The sequence below is a fragment of the Dermacentor silvarum genome, chromosome 1 (assembly GCF_013339745.2).
Source record: "Dermacentor silvarum isolate Dsil-2018 chromosome 1, BIME_Dsil_1.4, whole genome shotgun sequence".
NCBI classification, from domain to species: domain Eukaryota; kingdom Metazoa; phylum Arthropoda; class Arachnida; order Ixodida; family Ixodidae; genus Dermacentor; species Dermacentor silvarum.
In genome coordinates, this window is record NC_051154.1 from 441,737,162 (window position 1) to 441,753,152 (window position 15,991).

Sequence of the window (15,991 nt, forward strand, 5' to 3'; positions counted from 1 at the left end):
TCATCCTTTTTTGTCCTTGTCCGTGCTTTCTGCTGGAAACCCCTCTCACACGGAGAGTTTCGTTTCTTACTCACCCGTGTTCCAATACTCTGCATTCAAATGTGCGAGTGAATGCAGACAGCTTTGAAATTGGAGAAATCATTCGTGACAGCTTTGTATTACTTGACTGCCACAATACAGGCGTGACACTCATTTGGAGGAAACGACACAAGGAGCCTTCGCTGAGACCTTTCGCATAAAAGAGATGTTTATTACACAGTAAAGCACGAGTTACAGACATTGAATTCCTAAATGACTAAAGGATCAATATTGCTTTACGTGTTGGCGTTTACTCACTTCTACGGTGACCTACTATCACACTCAAAAAACGAAAACGTCGAAACCAAACAGAGCACGGACACAGACATACACATCCACACACCAAGCGAACTTTCTCGGCCAAGCGTGCGCCAGACTAATGCAACTGCTTTTTAGCACATTTCATCTCACTCATTGCCAGTTTTTATGAATGCTTCAATCAAAATTAATCAGATCGCCAATAAGCATGCTTGTCTAATGTGTGATAATGTCACTTATAAATACCAAGAGGGATTTCATAGACGACATGTCGTTTATATGTGTTGAAGCAAAAACAAGTATTTCAAAAGGTTACTGCGCCTGCTATCAAAAAAGAAGAAAAAAAACTGCAGCTAAATTGGGAGGACTATGCCATGTAGAGTTAATTTTCTGAAAGCGAGGACTGTAGAAGGATGGCGGGAGTAGTGATTTGCGCTTTCTTGACGATTTCTATTCTGCAAGAGAAAATTAACACGCGTAGCCAAAAAGAAAAATTGTTTTACCTATATTAGTCTATTTTAGCTGAATGTTATCTCTCTCTCGCTCAAGTTACGGGTCTGTATTTTTCTTAGCTCCAGGCAGCTGTTAATAAGGAGTTGAAGTGAGCGTGGGCCGAATGTGTAACGAGTATCGGGCGAGTGGAATTAAACTTTTCATTCAAACGCTCACCTCTTTATTGATTATTACGTAGGTGCCATTTCATAATTTCAACCATACGTTAAAAGTTACGTGCAGTTGGTTTGTTTGGTAAGCAGGGATTGCATGCTAGTTAGTAAAAATCAGCGATAGGAACGAAATACTGATAAGGATTTATCGGCTCAATAGTGTTCCGTCCTAAGTGTCTCCCTGATTGTCGCAGACGGTTGTGCACACCATAAAGCAATCACCTGCTACTGAAAAAACAGCGTTGATATTATTTGGCACGTATTCGATAGAATAAAGCAAAGCAAAAGTGCGTAGCCGAGAAATGTTGACTATGGCTAACAAACAGGCTGCTGTCTACGATTAACTCCTCCAGCTCAAGACGCACAAAACACACACACAGGTTTTGACAACGCTCACGTAGATTACTGTTCAGTCAGTGTAATGGTTAATGTTTAGGAACACACGCGCAAAAGTGGAGAGACTTACGCGCCCCATCCCACCTTCTGCTGTATAGCTTTCCTCAAGAAACACACTCATGTACAAAATGCTGTCTTAGTTCAGTCATGTAAAACACTTCGCAAAAAGCAGAAAAGGTTGTATAACGATTAGAGTGTCTACTGGCTTCCACAGTGGGCTATTCGCGCAGGATACTAATGTTTTCAGCTGCACTAACTCTCTGTATTAGAGAACAATCTCGTTTCAATCTGGGCTATAACAATGTCGTTTATGTGCAAGGGCCAATAGAACTTAAGGCACGTAAACGACTTTTGCCAGCCCCTTTGGTGGTTTCGTACGCGCAGTGGCCTTTTCTTGCCATTTAATACTTCGTTGCTGTCTCCTGCATTTTGGCGTATGTAAAACTCAGGAAGCCGTGTTTTTAGATGCTGTTTTGGAGTCACTGTCAGCGCAGCTAGAACATGCTGCGATTGTAGAAAAACAACAACAAAGAACTAGGTGATGGTTTTGCTTTTGGAGATATACAAATATCAAAACTAAAACACTGGCAATACACAAATATCTCTCCTTCCTGAATTATTACTGCCAAATTTCAAGTCAATTTCATTACTTTTTTCATCAATGCTTGTTACCAGAAGCGATGCCGTGACTTTGGTGCTTCTTAAGCATTGATTTTGAGGGCATGCCGCATTCATTCATGACCACAGGCTATCGACTAGAGGTAACGTTCATATGCTGCTGTCTGGGTTGTGTCACTTCCTCGTAATATGCTTTTCTTTGTGTACAATGGTCTCTATATCACCTCAATCGTAGAATTTAAAGAAACAGTGTTGCAAACGACGCAACCGCTTTCCTAAAAATAAGTATATGTTGCATGTCTGCGAGGTGCTAAATAACTAAGCTATGTCAGCTGCATGGTGGCAAGAAACAATATATGTTAAGTTGTATTGATATCTCTTCGCATAAAAATGCGCAATTTTATGACAGTTGAAACAATTTGGCTGGCTTCATTGCTTGAGCCTTCCTGTGGTTTCGATATAGACTCTCATAAAACAGATTGGAATTATTTGGTCACAGCAGGCTTGTACGCTGCTTTCAAGCGAATTACAGCAAACAAACTCGATATAACACAATATTGGTAATCATAAGAGGCATGCCAATCTACGTATATTGTCCCTTCTACTACTCAATCATTGAATTAGATTTTTTTTCGCTGAATGCATAAAGCATAGGTTAATGTTCAAATAATTTTGCTCAGATATGGTAACGTATATTGGGTAAACGATAACAGCAGGTGTTAACATTTCTGAAGATTTATTAGGGCAGTCATATCTTATTGGCCAAAATAAGCTGAATTTTGTTTTATCTCGCTACCTTTGCCTTCGCTTTGGAGGTATATTTTAATCAGCTGTCTGCATAGAGCAGTCAACTGAACGGTTTCTTAATCTCACAAACGACATTCTGCGGCCGCGAAAACGGCTTCTCAGCGTAGCCTCTTCCTTACTCTTCAGAAGTAATCGTGTGAAACAACTATTACACGATATGAAGAGGTAAGTTGTAAAGAGATCAAAGTTTTTTACTTTGTAATACGCCAAAAAACTTGTGGTAGACGCGCGCCGTAGTAGCCTTATTACTGCCAGTGCCGCCGTTCTCATTTACAAGTTAAATTAACCGCTAGGTCGTTAAAAAATGTTTGGTCCAGATAGTTTTTTTGACATATGCAGAAACCTACCTAATTCGATCTTAGCAGCACATTTGCTGTGGAAAAAGTGATGCGCTCTATTAGAAACACTTTCGCACCCTTCATTGCCAACAGAATAGGCTCATACGGACTGCAACGTCACTAATGTAGTAATTAATGATTCGTTCTCTTATCCGATCTGTAGCCTTCTGTTCGCTAAAGCTTTGTGAAGATGCGGAGTTAGACGAAGAGTTTTGAGCATGCCTGCACAAGACTGAATCATTCCAAATAATTCTAAATACGCGTTGTCAGTGAACACATATAGAGGACCACAATTGAAACAAGGTCACTGCTGGATTTTGTAATTCGCAGAACATGTGTTGACTTTTTTGGCACACCAACTGTAAAGCGGTTTAGAAACATGCAATGCTCACATCACTTTTAAACTTGACGTAAATAAACGCCATGAAAAAACGTAACTAAAAAAAAGCTTGTGTTTGCGTTATTTGAGCAGAAATGAATGTTTAAGCCAGAGTCAAATCATGCAGAATGTTTCTGCTATGCGGGTCAAGCAGCTGTTAGTGCAACAATAGAGAACAACGTGGGCGGGCGATAACCTGTCTCATAGACGTTCCATAACCTTGGGACTTAGCGGAAACATGCGTTTTTCTGCATTATGGGTGCAGTTTGATTAGTGCATGCCATTTCGAGAGAAGAGAAACAATCCCTTCCTGGACGTTGCTCTTCTCCTATTTCTTGGCACGCTTACTAGAACATCTGATGTGCGGTTTCCTTGGAAGTATTTACTGCAATTAAGAACTGCGCTTCAACTACCTGCCGCAAGAGCCCACTTATTTCTCATTTAGCAGGACTCTCTCACAAGAATGAACTAAGCTGCAATTTCTCTCTAATGGCTCTCTGAAACGCTCTATCACAGTTTCTTCGTAGAAACAATTTTTTTTTACATTTCGAATGGCTACGCCTTTTCCGGACCTCCAGCAGGAACTACCACTCCGTCTGTACTTGAACACAAGACGAGTACAAATAACGAAAAATAATTGCAGCACATTTCCTTTCTTGTTTGCCATCTCGTCTATAGTAAAAACAAGGCCTGCCCACACCTTAAACTAAAGAAAAAGCGCACTGTTGTGGAACATCAGAGCCGCCAATTTTTATTTATGTACAGTGGTCACATTGCTTTATGTACTTCGGTAAGTTTTCAGTCCAATGGTGTAAATACAGGCCCTGTACGTCTATAAAATTTAGAAGTGCAGCAGAGCGTGTCATTTCACCATACCTGTCTGAGTATATAAAACAGCTTTGTGAATGCAAAAAAATTACGTTTTGCGATACGTGATCCCCACACTTGTCAAGTTCTGCCATTGATATGTACTGGTTTTCATGTCAACAACTGCTGCTGTACTAAAGACTTGAATGCAGTTACCCTGCAGAATTATGGCATGTGTTCCGAAATATATGTTTTCGCCTCTTCAAGTCTAACCTCTTAGCGGAAATGAATAGTTGTTACTCCACTGACGACGACCACAGATTGAAACTTTATTATCAAAGATTATTTTCTACTCCTTTCATTGAATCACTAGGAAATATTTTGGAGTAAAAAATTCATTCCTTAGGTGACGGCTCCATGAATCCTTGCGTAAAACTTATTCGGCCATAGTTTTCATAACGCGAGATTTCTCTGTTTCGTAGTGGATAGTTACTCGAAAGTAGTGTAAAGAAAGCTTCATATAGGCAGTACGCATTAGCAATGTGCGCATGTTTTATAGCAAACGCATTCAAGATAATATTTACTACTTTTCTCACTTTCAAATTCCTTACTAGTTCAACAATTGTGGCAATAGCTACAAAACTTACTTCTTACCGACATTGCTACTTCAGTAATGAGCTTTCTGCATTTTATTAAGAAGTTCACCAGAGAAACACGAAACAAAGCTGATCTCGATTCACGAAAATTCTCTTACGTAAGATCGTCACCTCATTGGCCGGCGTTAGTGCGCCTTTCACTCATAATAGGGGTCCGCGTGATGACAAGACTATCTATACAGCGATGGCGAATGGTGGACGGCACTTACGAACGACAAGTATTGTGAGTACGAGTCTTGTTCGCTGAATAAAATTCCCTCATAGCTTCGACAAATGCTATGAGAGGTATCTAAAGCAGCCATTAGCCAATGATAAAATAGGTCTGCGGATTGAACTTCTTATTTCTTGCTTTCGTTCATTGCAAGCACGACAGCAAGATGACGAAAGAGATAAAGGCGGCATCGCTCTTTTTTTCTATGGACACACTGGTTTTGCCTATGTAACAATACGAACACAAAATACTTAGTCGCTATAGTCACACATTCTATTAGATAAACAATGAAAACCTCCATTTCATTTGTAGCTACATCTCCATGTCACCCAGCTTAATTTTTTTGTTGCGATATGTATTATTGGTGATACCAGCATTGTCATGTTCGCTTTGCTGCCACTTATACCACTAACTGCTTTTGTTTCGTATGTGACCTTTTAAAATCCCGAAAGAATAATATTTGGCTCCGAAAGCTTTATGCTTATATATCTCATGTTAGTATCTAACTAAAGTCGGAAAATTTGGGCGAATTGATGCAGTTGACTGACTGACGTCTGAAATTTCAGCAGCAATACGATCGTACATGCAAGCCTCGGCTAAAAAGCAAGGAGGACTTTGTTTTTCCCTGTTCATGTAATTTAGCATAACAATGCGTGATTGGAAAGTTAATATCCGAATTTAGAGGAAAGTTTCCTTTTCTTTTCTTGGCAATATAACTTCTTATCGACATCGCGACAACAAAGACTCGTTGCAAATGTAGTTGTGAAAACTATACGTAATAATTTCGAGTAATAAAGTTTATTACAGAAAGGAAAACAATGAGCGTCTTCTGGTTGAGTAAAATTTTTTTGCGATAGAAAAAGAAAATTGACACTTTGCAACACCAGTAAAGAAAATTTCGCCGTAGCGGGTCTGTAGCGGCGCTTCCCTTCGCCCCCAACCGCTGATAATACTTCTTTTGGCCAACCGTGTTCACGTTTTTCTACTCCATCTGATATTAACACACTGGCAGACAGCTGATGGCAAACTACAAAAGAGTGGTCAGAAATTTGCACAGGTATGAAAGACTAGATCACACGGATTTTCAGTCCTGCGAGATGATTGTTATCATATCACGAAGAGCACCTTAACCAGAATACGTCGAAGTGGCACGTACTAGTCTCCTCCTCCGGCATTCTGACACAAAATACTGACATCTCATAGCAACCACACACACAAACACAGAGCACATAATCTGTCCCAGCTGCTAAAGATATTTGACGGATGGCTATTTTCAGATAAAGCAGAACGAGAAAGCTTTTGAGCTGTTTAGATCTTTACAGCAAACAGTGATCATCACCTCAGGTCTTGGGCATAATCCAAAAAGGTTTCAGTGAGTTCCAAGAAAGGACACGCGGTTTTGTGCACTAGAAATACGATGTCTCGTGACATGTGGTGCAACACAGGGAAGAAAAGAAGGCAACGCGAAACGAGGGTATATGTATAGATATAACTTTTTCCTAACACGAACAGTGCTTGCGTCTCCACTGATGAAGGTGCTATAATTACATTAAGGATATGAAAAAAGAACTGAGTTTTATATGACCCATCAATCACGCAAGCCTCATACACACAAACTGCACACCAGTGTGGTGCATTTTCAGGGAATCGTGAAATCTCAAGTGAACCATAAACTCCGGCTTCCATCTACGCACTAAGCGGTGCAAGATGAATGAAATACACGAGCTGCATCGAATAAGAAACAGGAAAACATTGACAACGTACACATTTCGACCTGTGACCTATTGGATGCCTGCTACATCATGCTATCTGTGAGAGTGAATGGACGTGTGCAAGCCTTGTCATTTGTCTTGTGCAGACAAGTAGGTAATATGAAAATGTAATACTGCAATCTACAGTAAGCTCCAATCGCTTGGACTGCAGGTAATGTTAATTTCAATTGGTGCGACAACCGTGCAAACTTGCTCTGCAGATTCCGACAATGCTCAACGGCTTCACACAGCGGCAATGTACAGTGTGTTAAAGCAAGCAAAAAACAAAACAACTCACTGACATGCTTTAACTTCAGATATAGGGGCTTCCTGCGAGTACAACTGGTACGGTGAGAAGTCTTTTCTTATTAACCTATATTTTAAATTTGGTGAACACTTAAACCTACTTAAATGTGACGCTATCGTGAACTCAGTAAGATCAGAGACAAAACAGCTCATAGTAGGAAATAAACCTGCATTTCGCTAAATTAGGTACGCAAACAAAGTTTCGCAGAACGTATGGCGCAATGATGTTGGCATTTTGTCCAAGAGAAAAATCAAGACGTGAATTCGGCCAAAGAATGCGATGACCACTACCCTGGAACGTGCTCACGTGCAGCTAAATGGGCGTCAGTAAAGCCGCTTTATGTGGCACAGCACAATAGTAAACAAACCTGCAGCTACGCGCAGAAATTGTCTGCGCATCATAATGACGCTGAGAGAAAATTTTAGTGGCAGGACTGTGTAAACAAAGGATGCGCAGTACACGTCCCATTTTCGTGCTGAGCGCAAGAGGCCACATTAAATTTTGTTTTCTTTCTCGTTGTTTCTGCGTTTCTGCAACTTTCGTGGGCAGCTCGTATCATTCGAACGGATTCAAGACGAGCCGACTCATGTCGAGCGGTAACTTCACGCCCCGGTGTATGTCACAACAAATCATGTGAAGTGACCGGAAAATTCCTCGAAGTTTTGTTTTACCTAGTAACTTCCGACAATTGCCAAACATTCGCAGCGTGTCACACGTAGCCGAAAACAGCACACATGAGACTAGACGTGGATCATACTCATAAGAGTTTCGCTACGATGTGCACTGGCACTTTGAGCATCGCTCATTTCATTGGACATAGCTTCAATACACGCAGCTGTAGTAACATCTGCATGATGCATCCTCTGGATACAGCGCTCATAAAACGAATTTTTGTGTTTTCCGTTATATAAGAAAGTATGAAAAATGGCCAGCAGAGAGAAAGCATTCGCAGTTTTTTAAACTACTTTCCTTGTGCTCTTTGTGGGCCTGGCATTGCCAGACCTGAGTGAAATAAATGTAAGGAAGCACGTATGGCCACTGGAGCGAATGCTTCGAGTATGTATCATTCAACATAGCCACAGAAATGAACTGGAGAATACAGTGTCACACCTACATACTGATTGCTTCTCAGCTCTGTTACGATTGGCGTTTAGCACTGTTGTGCCCGGCGACCTTCTCGACAAAGAATGCTTCACCGGCATACCTGGAGTTACGCAATGCTGTTGAACCTGTCGAACCTAGTGGACGAAGTATGCATACCAGCGAGCGTGCAGCTATGAATCGCTATTCACGCTGCATCGTCTTTTCAATGCAAAGGAGCTGGCGACGAACCCGGCGTCCCTTCAAGACGATTGACAAGTCATTCTGTGTCGGGTATTTGTCTGAGCTGATGAACAAGCCTGGTTTTGTGAAGGACCCCAAACTGTGAAGAGGTCTTCGGCATTGTACCACCGGCCAATTGCACCAAAAAGCCTACGCTGACGACTTCGACGGAAGAGCGGGGACACAAGCTTCCCATATATTGCACTTGCATTGCTTGGAGAGCGGGCTGAAGCTTGGACACCAGAGGCGGAGAATGGCGGTGTGGTGCGTCACTGGGGGAGGGATTTTGCCAATAGGTTGACGATTGTTAATGGCCGAGAGCAACAACAGTGAATTTCCCCGACGAGAGACAGGGGGAAAATGAAGTGCTTAAAAAGCGGACCTTCAGTGTTGTGAAGGTGTGCTCGTTCATAGAAACTCTCAAACTGTAAATGTTGTAAATAAACCCTTCTTTGCATCTCTTGGACGTTGCCCCGGACCTCTTGATTGCCCGGCATCTGACACATAATTAGCCAAGTAAACTCGTAATGACCGCTCGGACACAAGTCGCAACGACTGGCGCTTGACAGCAGTGGGATGGAACCTGTAGCCAACGCCAAACCCAACAGTTCACAAGCGATGCGTAAACCCACGAAGGCGATCAACCAGCAGCCAACAAAACTGTCACCTGCTCGTCGATATTTAGAGTCGGCCTGTTTGGCGAAAAAATTACGCAGCAAAGGTACACCGGTCACGCTGAATGCTTCCGCATTTTCTGTAGTCCAGTTTTAGGCTTTTGGCACCAGGGGCCGAATTCACAAAGCTTTTCGTTCGTAAGTGCTGCTTGCCATTCGACAGCCACCTTCGCTAATGATATGTCCAACACCACGATTGGCTGACACCGGCTTCTACGAACAGTTTTAGCGTAAGAATGTTTTTGTGAATCCGGCTCCCGGTTTGTGGGTCCGGGAAAGTCCAATCTTTAGCACTTAAATGAAATCATTGGCGCACACACTCTTCGACAATCTGGCCATGAAACCCTTAGACTAAATCATGCTGCGTTACAATGATCCGTTTTGTTGACACACTTACTCGCCCCAGTATCCCGTTACGTGCTCGCCGGCTTCTAGACATTTAGTTATATCCCAATATGAAGCTTTAGTCCTATACCGTAAGAGATTGCTCACATCGCAAGGTTGAGCTCTCTTCGGGAGAAAACTAACGGCGTAATTCGCTGCTTGAAAGCTGTGTACGCAGTGTTTTCTGATCCAACTGCACAATTTATCCAACACCCACTTTGTAATCGTCTGTCCAACTTGTCATCGATATTTCGCGGCAGAATTAAATCATTGTGACTCCTCTGGAGACATATCTATCTAGTGGAGACAGAAAGAAAGAAAGAAAGAAGACAAAAAAAACAGGAAATAAAGACGACCGTTCATGCTGCTGTGCATTGGATGAAGACGTGACCTTATCATTCATCGTAATCTTTCGATCCTCGCTGTTCCGTCCTCAGTGCCACAGAGACTTCCACCATTCCTCCCAAGTAGACCGCAGTGCTGATTGCTTCTTTTCCGAACTGTCGCTTGCCGCCACGACCGGTTCGTGGGATGTGAGAGACAGTGAGCGGTTGCCTTCTTCGCCGCCACCGCCCGAGTGGCGCTTGCGTCGCCTTCCGTGCTGCTGTTCCATTTGGTCGTGCTGCTGGCTGGTGACTTCAACGCACAGCACCACGAAGCTGCTGGCGCACGAGTGGCGTTCCTGACCTGCGAGGGTAACGCCACACGGAAAATTCGTTAGACGCATCGATCGCTGCTGCGTAACCCTTCATCCTTGTGCCAGTAACACGGCGAAGGATAGCATAGGATACTGCAGTGATACATGTAACTAGAGAAAAAAGTTTGCAGGAAGATGGAGGATTGGTAACGGTGAAAGAGATCGAAGGCGAAACGACGCCTCAGCCTGGAGCCAACGTTTCGAAAAGGGAACTTGTCTGCTGTAGGGACGTCTTTTCGTATCAGTGACTAAGACAAGTCCCCATGTCAAAATCTTGGCCTATAGTTCACCCACTGGAGGTCACTGCAGTGATTCTTGAAAAATACAAACGGCGAGTGCGAGGAAACATCGCACACTATGCACTGGTGCATGTGGGAAAGGAAGCTAGCATGCAGACAAATGCATCGAAAATGACTTTTAGTAGGAGGGTGGGGTGAAAGGAAATGTGGCAGTGGAGTGAGGTGACTGTGCAGTGAAGTGACACATTCTGCGGTGGAAGAGTCACGCTTGGTCGGACTTGCAATGGGTTATTCTCAACGAAATGTTCCCCAGTCTCGAGAACTGTAGCTGTAGTCGTTGCAAATTGTGGTCGTTTCTGTGTACAGAATCTTACGGCCGGCTTCTTTTTTCAACATTGGAGGAATAAATTCGCGTGTCATATAGCATACTTGTCTTTTCGTTAGTTGCTTGAAACTGGTGCCAACACTACATGTACACATCGAATCGTACTTGTCAAGAGTAGTCAAGTGGTCGGCTCCGAACTGTGCGTGTGTCGCCTGATTCGAGGTATGTTGGAAAAGAGGGCCAGAAGCATGCGTTCGTAACGCATGCGTGGTTTTGCCGGGCCACACATTTTCGTCATTTGCTGGTGTGTTTGTGTATGGTGTTCATTGCTGTCTTGTTTCCGCATGCGAACGCGTCCCCTTCGCAATGGCGTTGTTGAACTGCGCTGGAGACAGCGCAGCCTCGTATCTTACCAAGCAGTCGCGCCTGCGATCCCAAAAGAGAGGAGGCGAGACCATATCGGGCGGGCGCGCCCGAGTGCCATGCGTCGCAATAGTTCTCCATGTCACGGGATCCCAGCACGTCAGCGCCATGCCATACCATCTTGCGGTGCCTGCGAAGTGGATGGCAGCAATAATTTTAGGCAAGTTTTTACAAAACATAGCCGTCGTATAATTGATAACATTGGTGGGCGAAATCCGCAATCCGCAGCCTGGGATAACGTGAATAGCAGTGATGTTGTACAGCAAGGTTCCTGAATTTTTTACTTAACAGAAGAGTGGTAGAAAAAACATCCAAAAATAAAAAAGAGCCCAAATCGGCGAAAATCAACAACATCATTTGACAATTCAGTCTGGATCTTTTTTTCCGAATGAGTGCGATACAACCCGTTTTGCAGGCGCCGTTCACTTAAAGGTTAGCTTTGTCGCAGGCCCAACTCCGATGCCACCTATTCAAATCCGCGTAAAACGCACAAACGCTTTAATGAGATAACCACTAGGCCGATTTTGATAAAGTTTGTTGCATTTGAGAGAGAAAGGTAAATTCTAGTGACTGTTGGAAGCGAAATTTTCTGTTAAGGCTTGAAGTATTTAAAAGGAATTTTCAAAAATTGATAAGTTCGATCAAAATAGAAGCACGAAGTTTACGAATTCGTAGCTCTGCACCAAGTAGAGGAATTACAGTTCTCTAAACTGCATCCGTTATAGGATTCAAAGCAGACAAATTTGGTACATTAACTGCTATTTTACGTGAATTTGTTACAATGTTTACAAGAGTTTTGCAAAAGTCCTACTCACATACTAATGCTATATATGACAGGCATGTATAATACGTCAATTTTGTCCAGTTTAGTTGTACGATTAGACACAATTTACAGAATTGGGATATAACTTTTCATTGCTGAGATACAGAGTTGTAAACTTGATAGTTTCGTTTTCTGAAAAGTTGCCATTTTCGACAATATTTATTTAAAAATTGACGACATACATCGAAAATTTGCTACAAACGGTGACTATATTATAACTTAGTCTTTGAAATTCAACAAGCCTCATCAAAATTGGTGGAGTGGTGGCCGAAAAAAACGATTTCTCATTTCCCATGTATTCAGATAGGAGACCCCAAGGTAAAGCTTCCTCTTAACATAGAAATAAACACCCTTGGCGCACTTTTTTCCAGTTGTGAATTCAGTGGGTTTCCCGAACGTCCGGCACACTTGCAGTAGCACCAATCACGACAGATTCAGCAGCACTCCGTAGGAATCGGGTATATAGGCAATGCCATTCCATACCATAAGAATAGCGCATCAAGCAGCAGTGCATCAAACTCTTGCCATGGGAACCTTACCCAACAGGTAAATTTAAATCTCTCGACAGCTATATTAATGGGACGAAGGTGTCCAGGGGCCCTATAACGTAAAACTATTTCAATCTATCTTTATTCCAGTCTCCAGACTGCAAACTTACGTACCACCGACGCAAGCATCGGGCGGTGCCGCGCAGATTTGTTTGAACCACCCAATCAAACGCTCTCCTTGTTTATAGGCGGTCACCTTTGTTTGCTCAAAATATTTTTGACCAACTATGGAGGGCTGATTGTAGAAATGGAATAGAAATAGTTTGGAATAACTTTAGGCTATAGCGCCCCAGTTTTCTCGTTTTTATTTAGACAGAGCCTTGGGTGGATCTATTCAAAACGAGAAGTTCATTAGTTGGTTGTCATCTATTCTTGTGCTTGGTCTTCCAAAGCGTACAGCCGCCCATTTTTTTAACCTGAACGCGCGAGCGTCGACCGCCTAGCTGATCAGCGCGACAGAGCGGAGCGGGGCGTTGAAATGAACGAGAATATGCGCATGCGCGCTTTGAGCAGTTCTGGGCAGCTGTCGTCTGCTAGGCTTTTCCGGGAACCGGGCACCACGCCCGCTTTTTTTTATCACCGCTATGGTCATTCTTTTTTTTTCTATTCTGAACGCTGCCATTCATTGTAACGAAAAGGTCAAGTGGTCGTGCTTCCGATGGATGAAATATGATTACACCCGATAACTACGCTGCATCCGCGTCAGCATTTTCACACCGAAGTGGTTAAGCTTTCAGTTATGTCGTGCGGAGTCGACGAGAGACTCATCAGCGGCCGGCGCGCGCTCTGGCTCTCTTCGCCTTCTTCTTGTTCATGGTCTTAGCTCATGCTTATTCGAGCCAATTAAGCCTACCCGTTCTAAGGTCATGCTAATTAAGGTATTTGATGTCATATACACGCTAAAAAATCACGGTAATGATGTCATCGCAAATTAGGTCATTGCTAACGAAGACCTTGCTATTTGAGACATTCTCAATTAAGATCACTGTAATTAAAATCATGCTAATTAGGATCATGTTGACTAGAAGCTTGCTAATAAGCTAAGTGAGCCACAAGCTCTGTGGCTATAGTCCCGTCTTGCAGCACTAGTGCAAGCTGGGGTGCTATGCAGGATGCGCCGAGTTTGGCGAAACTCGGGATCTTTACGAGCTCTGGCGACGCCCCAAGATGAAAACCCTAATCGTAACAAGACAAAGTTTGTCCGTCGGCACGCCTCCAGTTTCATTGGTTTATCTAGATTCCCTCTGGGTGGCTATCATCCCTTGGGCGTTGCCATATGGGCGGTCGACAAACTGGGGCTCACGTGATGATACGGTCGGTGCATGGTCGTGCCTTCTTTCACTTGTTTGTCGTTCCACCGAGTGTATTACAGGCACAAGCAAGTTATGAAATAAATGCATTCAGTACAATATAATTAGTCACACTAACGTGGGTTATAAGCATGTTAAAGATTACGAGGTGTACACTGAATGTGTATTAGACTAATTCGTAGTTTAATACGTTTCGTGTTATACCACGAGGGGACGCTCGCCCTCTTTTTTTTTTCTCTGAATTGGATTGGCGCGGCTCGCGACGTGCTTGCGCTAGAATTTCCGAGCACAGATTGGTGTGCGCCTGGTTTTCACACTAGGCTTTAAACAGATCGCTCGTCGCTCGCGCGAAAGTAAGACTGCGAGACGAAGTGAGCGTCGGCTAGCGCAGAAGTGGTTTGCCGCGCGCTTACCGTGTTAGCACTCAGGAATGCCGGAAAGCACTCATACAAGGGTCAGAAGCATACGCTTTATTTTCTTTTACTTTATGATGCACCTTCATACTGGATAGCGCCGAGCGATGGCTTCTAACAACCGCAAGAAAGAAAGAATTTTATACTGGGTAGCCCGAGCGATCCGTGGGTTCTAACAAACGCAAGAAAGGGTCTTTGCAGCGCACGTGGCCGTTGAGTGCCACCATATCCATCTCAGGTGGGACTCCAGCATCGGTGCAGTTGCCGTGTACCCACCGCTGACGAGGTGGCGCTTCACTTTTTTTTTACAGTAACTTTCCATTCTTTGCCTGTGAACGCCCGTGATGGGGTCCGCAAAGTTCACGCTGTGGTTGACTGCCTCCTAATGCAGATTGATACATAGCCCCATTAGCATCCACTAAATTTGGGATACAGTTGTATGCGGCCAATTAGTCAATATTAATGGTCCCCGGTTGAACATTGGCTGTAATAATGGCTCCTAATGTCGCCGCCATTCGTCGGTCGACCTTGAAAAGTCACAGCACCCCTTTGGTCGCGCAGAACATGCCGAAGACCCATGGGCCACCATCTTTAACACCGCCGTAATTTTGGCGGCTCGGCTGAACGTTGTCGCCCGTCATTAGGCGGCCTCGATTGTACATTTGCTCGCCGCGAAGAAGGCACTCGTCAATTTGCGCTATCTTCCCGGGGCCACTGAGTGGACGTCGCGCCAGCAGCTCGTCCCTCGCGACCTCACGGGGGTTGTTCCTCCAGTCGGCGATGGCGTGTTCCGATAGAGGAAACAAGTCGCCGGTCATGTCCTTCAACAGCCATATGTCTATGCTTTTGCTCATGTAGTGCATGAGCCAATAATTTGTCGCCTGGAGAGGTGGTCGTTCGAACGGCCGAGGCAGTCCGTGTTGGCGAAGTAACTTCCTTCACCTCTCTGCCCATGCCGTGCAGCGGTACCGTGTAACTACGAAAACTGCTTTCAACACCTGTTTCACCGGAAGGCAGCCCGGCGTCCATTCTGAGTCTTCCTATATAATGTGATCACTTCGCCTGGGCAGGTTGGTTGGTCCGGGTTGAACTCCAGGTGCTCGCAGGTGCCCCAGTACTCCGATGACGCCGCCGGACCTGGCCTGGGGCTGGGGAGCGGTGGACGAACAGCGCTTGAAGCTGGAGAGAGCCGAAGCGATCGCACGAACTTTTCCTCCGCAGCCTAGTCACACCAGTCTGTGCTCGAAAAGCATAGGCGAAGACGAGGGCCTTCGCCTAACTCGTCACACAGCCAGGGCACTGACGTTTTGTAAAGGCAAAAATGACGCTGAAACTCTACGTCGGTCATGTAGGTGAACTGGTCCAGACGGTCATATTGACGCTTGCTGCCGCTGGATGGGATGACACAGGCTGCTGCTGCCGCCGCCATGTTCCCGAGTTCAACTCGAGGGGGCTTTCGCGATGTACGAGTTTCGCACGAGTTCGCCTGTCAATCAAAATCATAGATCACGCCCCACGCGAGGCATGTAACTTGTGTGTGCGCCCACCACGTTTGGGCCAC

The 15,991-nt window shown here is 44.3% G+C and overlaps 1 protein-coding gene across 1 annotated transcript in view; it reads right to left on the reverse strand.

Annotated features, from left to right (window-relative positions):
* Positions 1–225: 225 nt before the first annotated feature.
* LOC119437733 (collagen alpha-1(XVIII) chain) overlaps positions 226–15,991 on the reverse strand; it is a 288,239-nt gene continuing 272,473 nt past the window's right edge. The window contains exons 28-29 of the mRNA XM_037704702.2: positions 11,327–11,466; positions 226–10,339 (exon numbers count right to left, since the gene is read on the reverse strand). Of these exons, the coding sequence (XP_037560630.1) occupies positions 10,086–10,339; positions 11,327–11,466 (394 nt within the window). The 3' untranslated portion in view covers positions 226–10,085. The remainder of the gene's footprint in view (positions 10,340–11,326; positions 11,467–15,991) is intronic.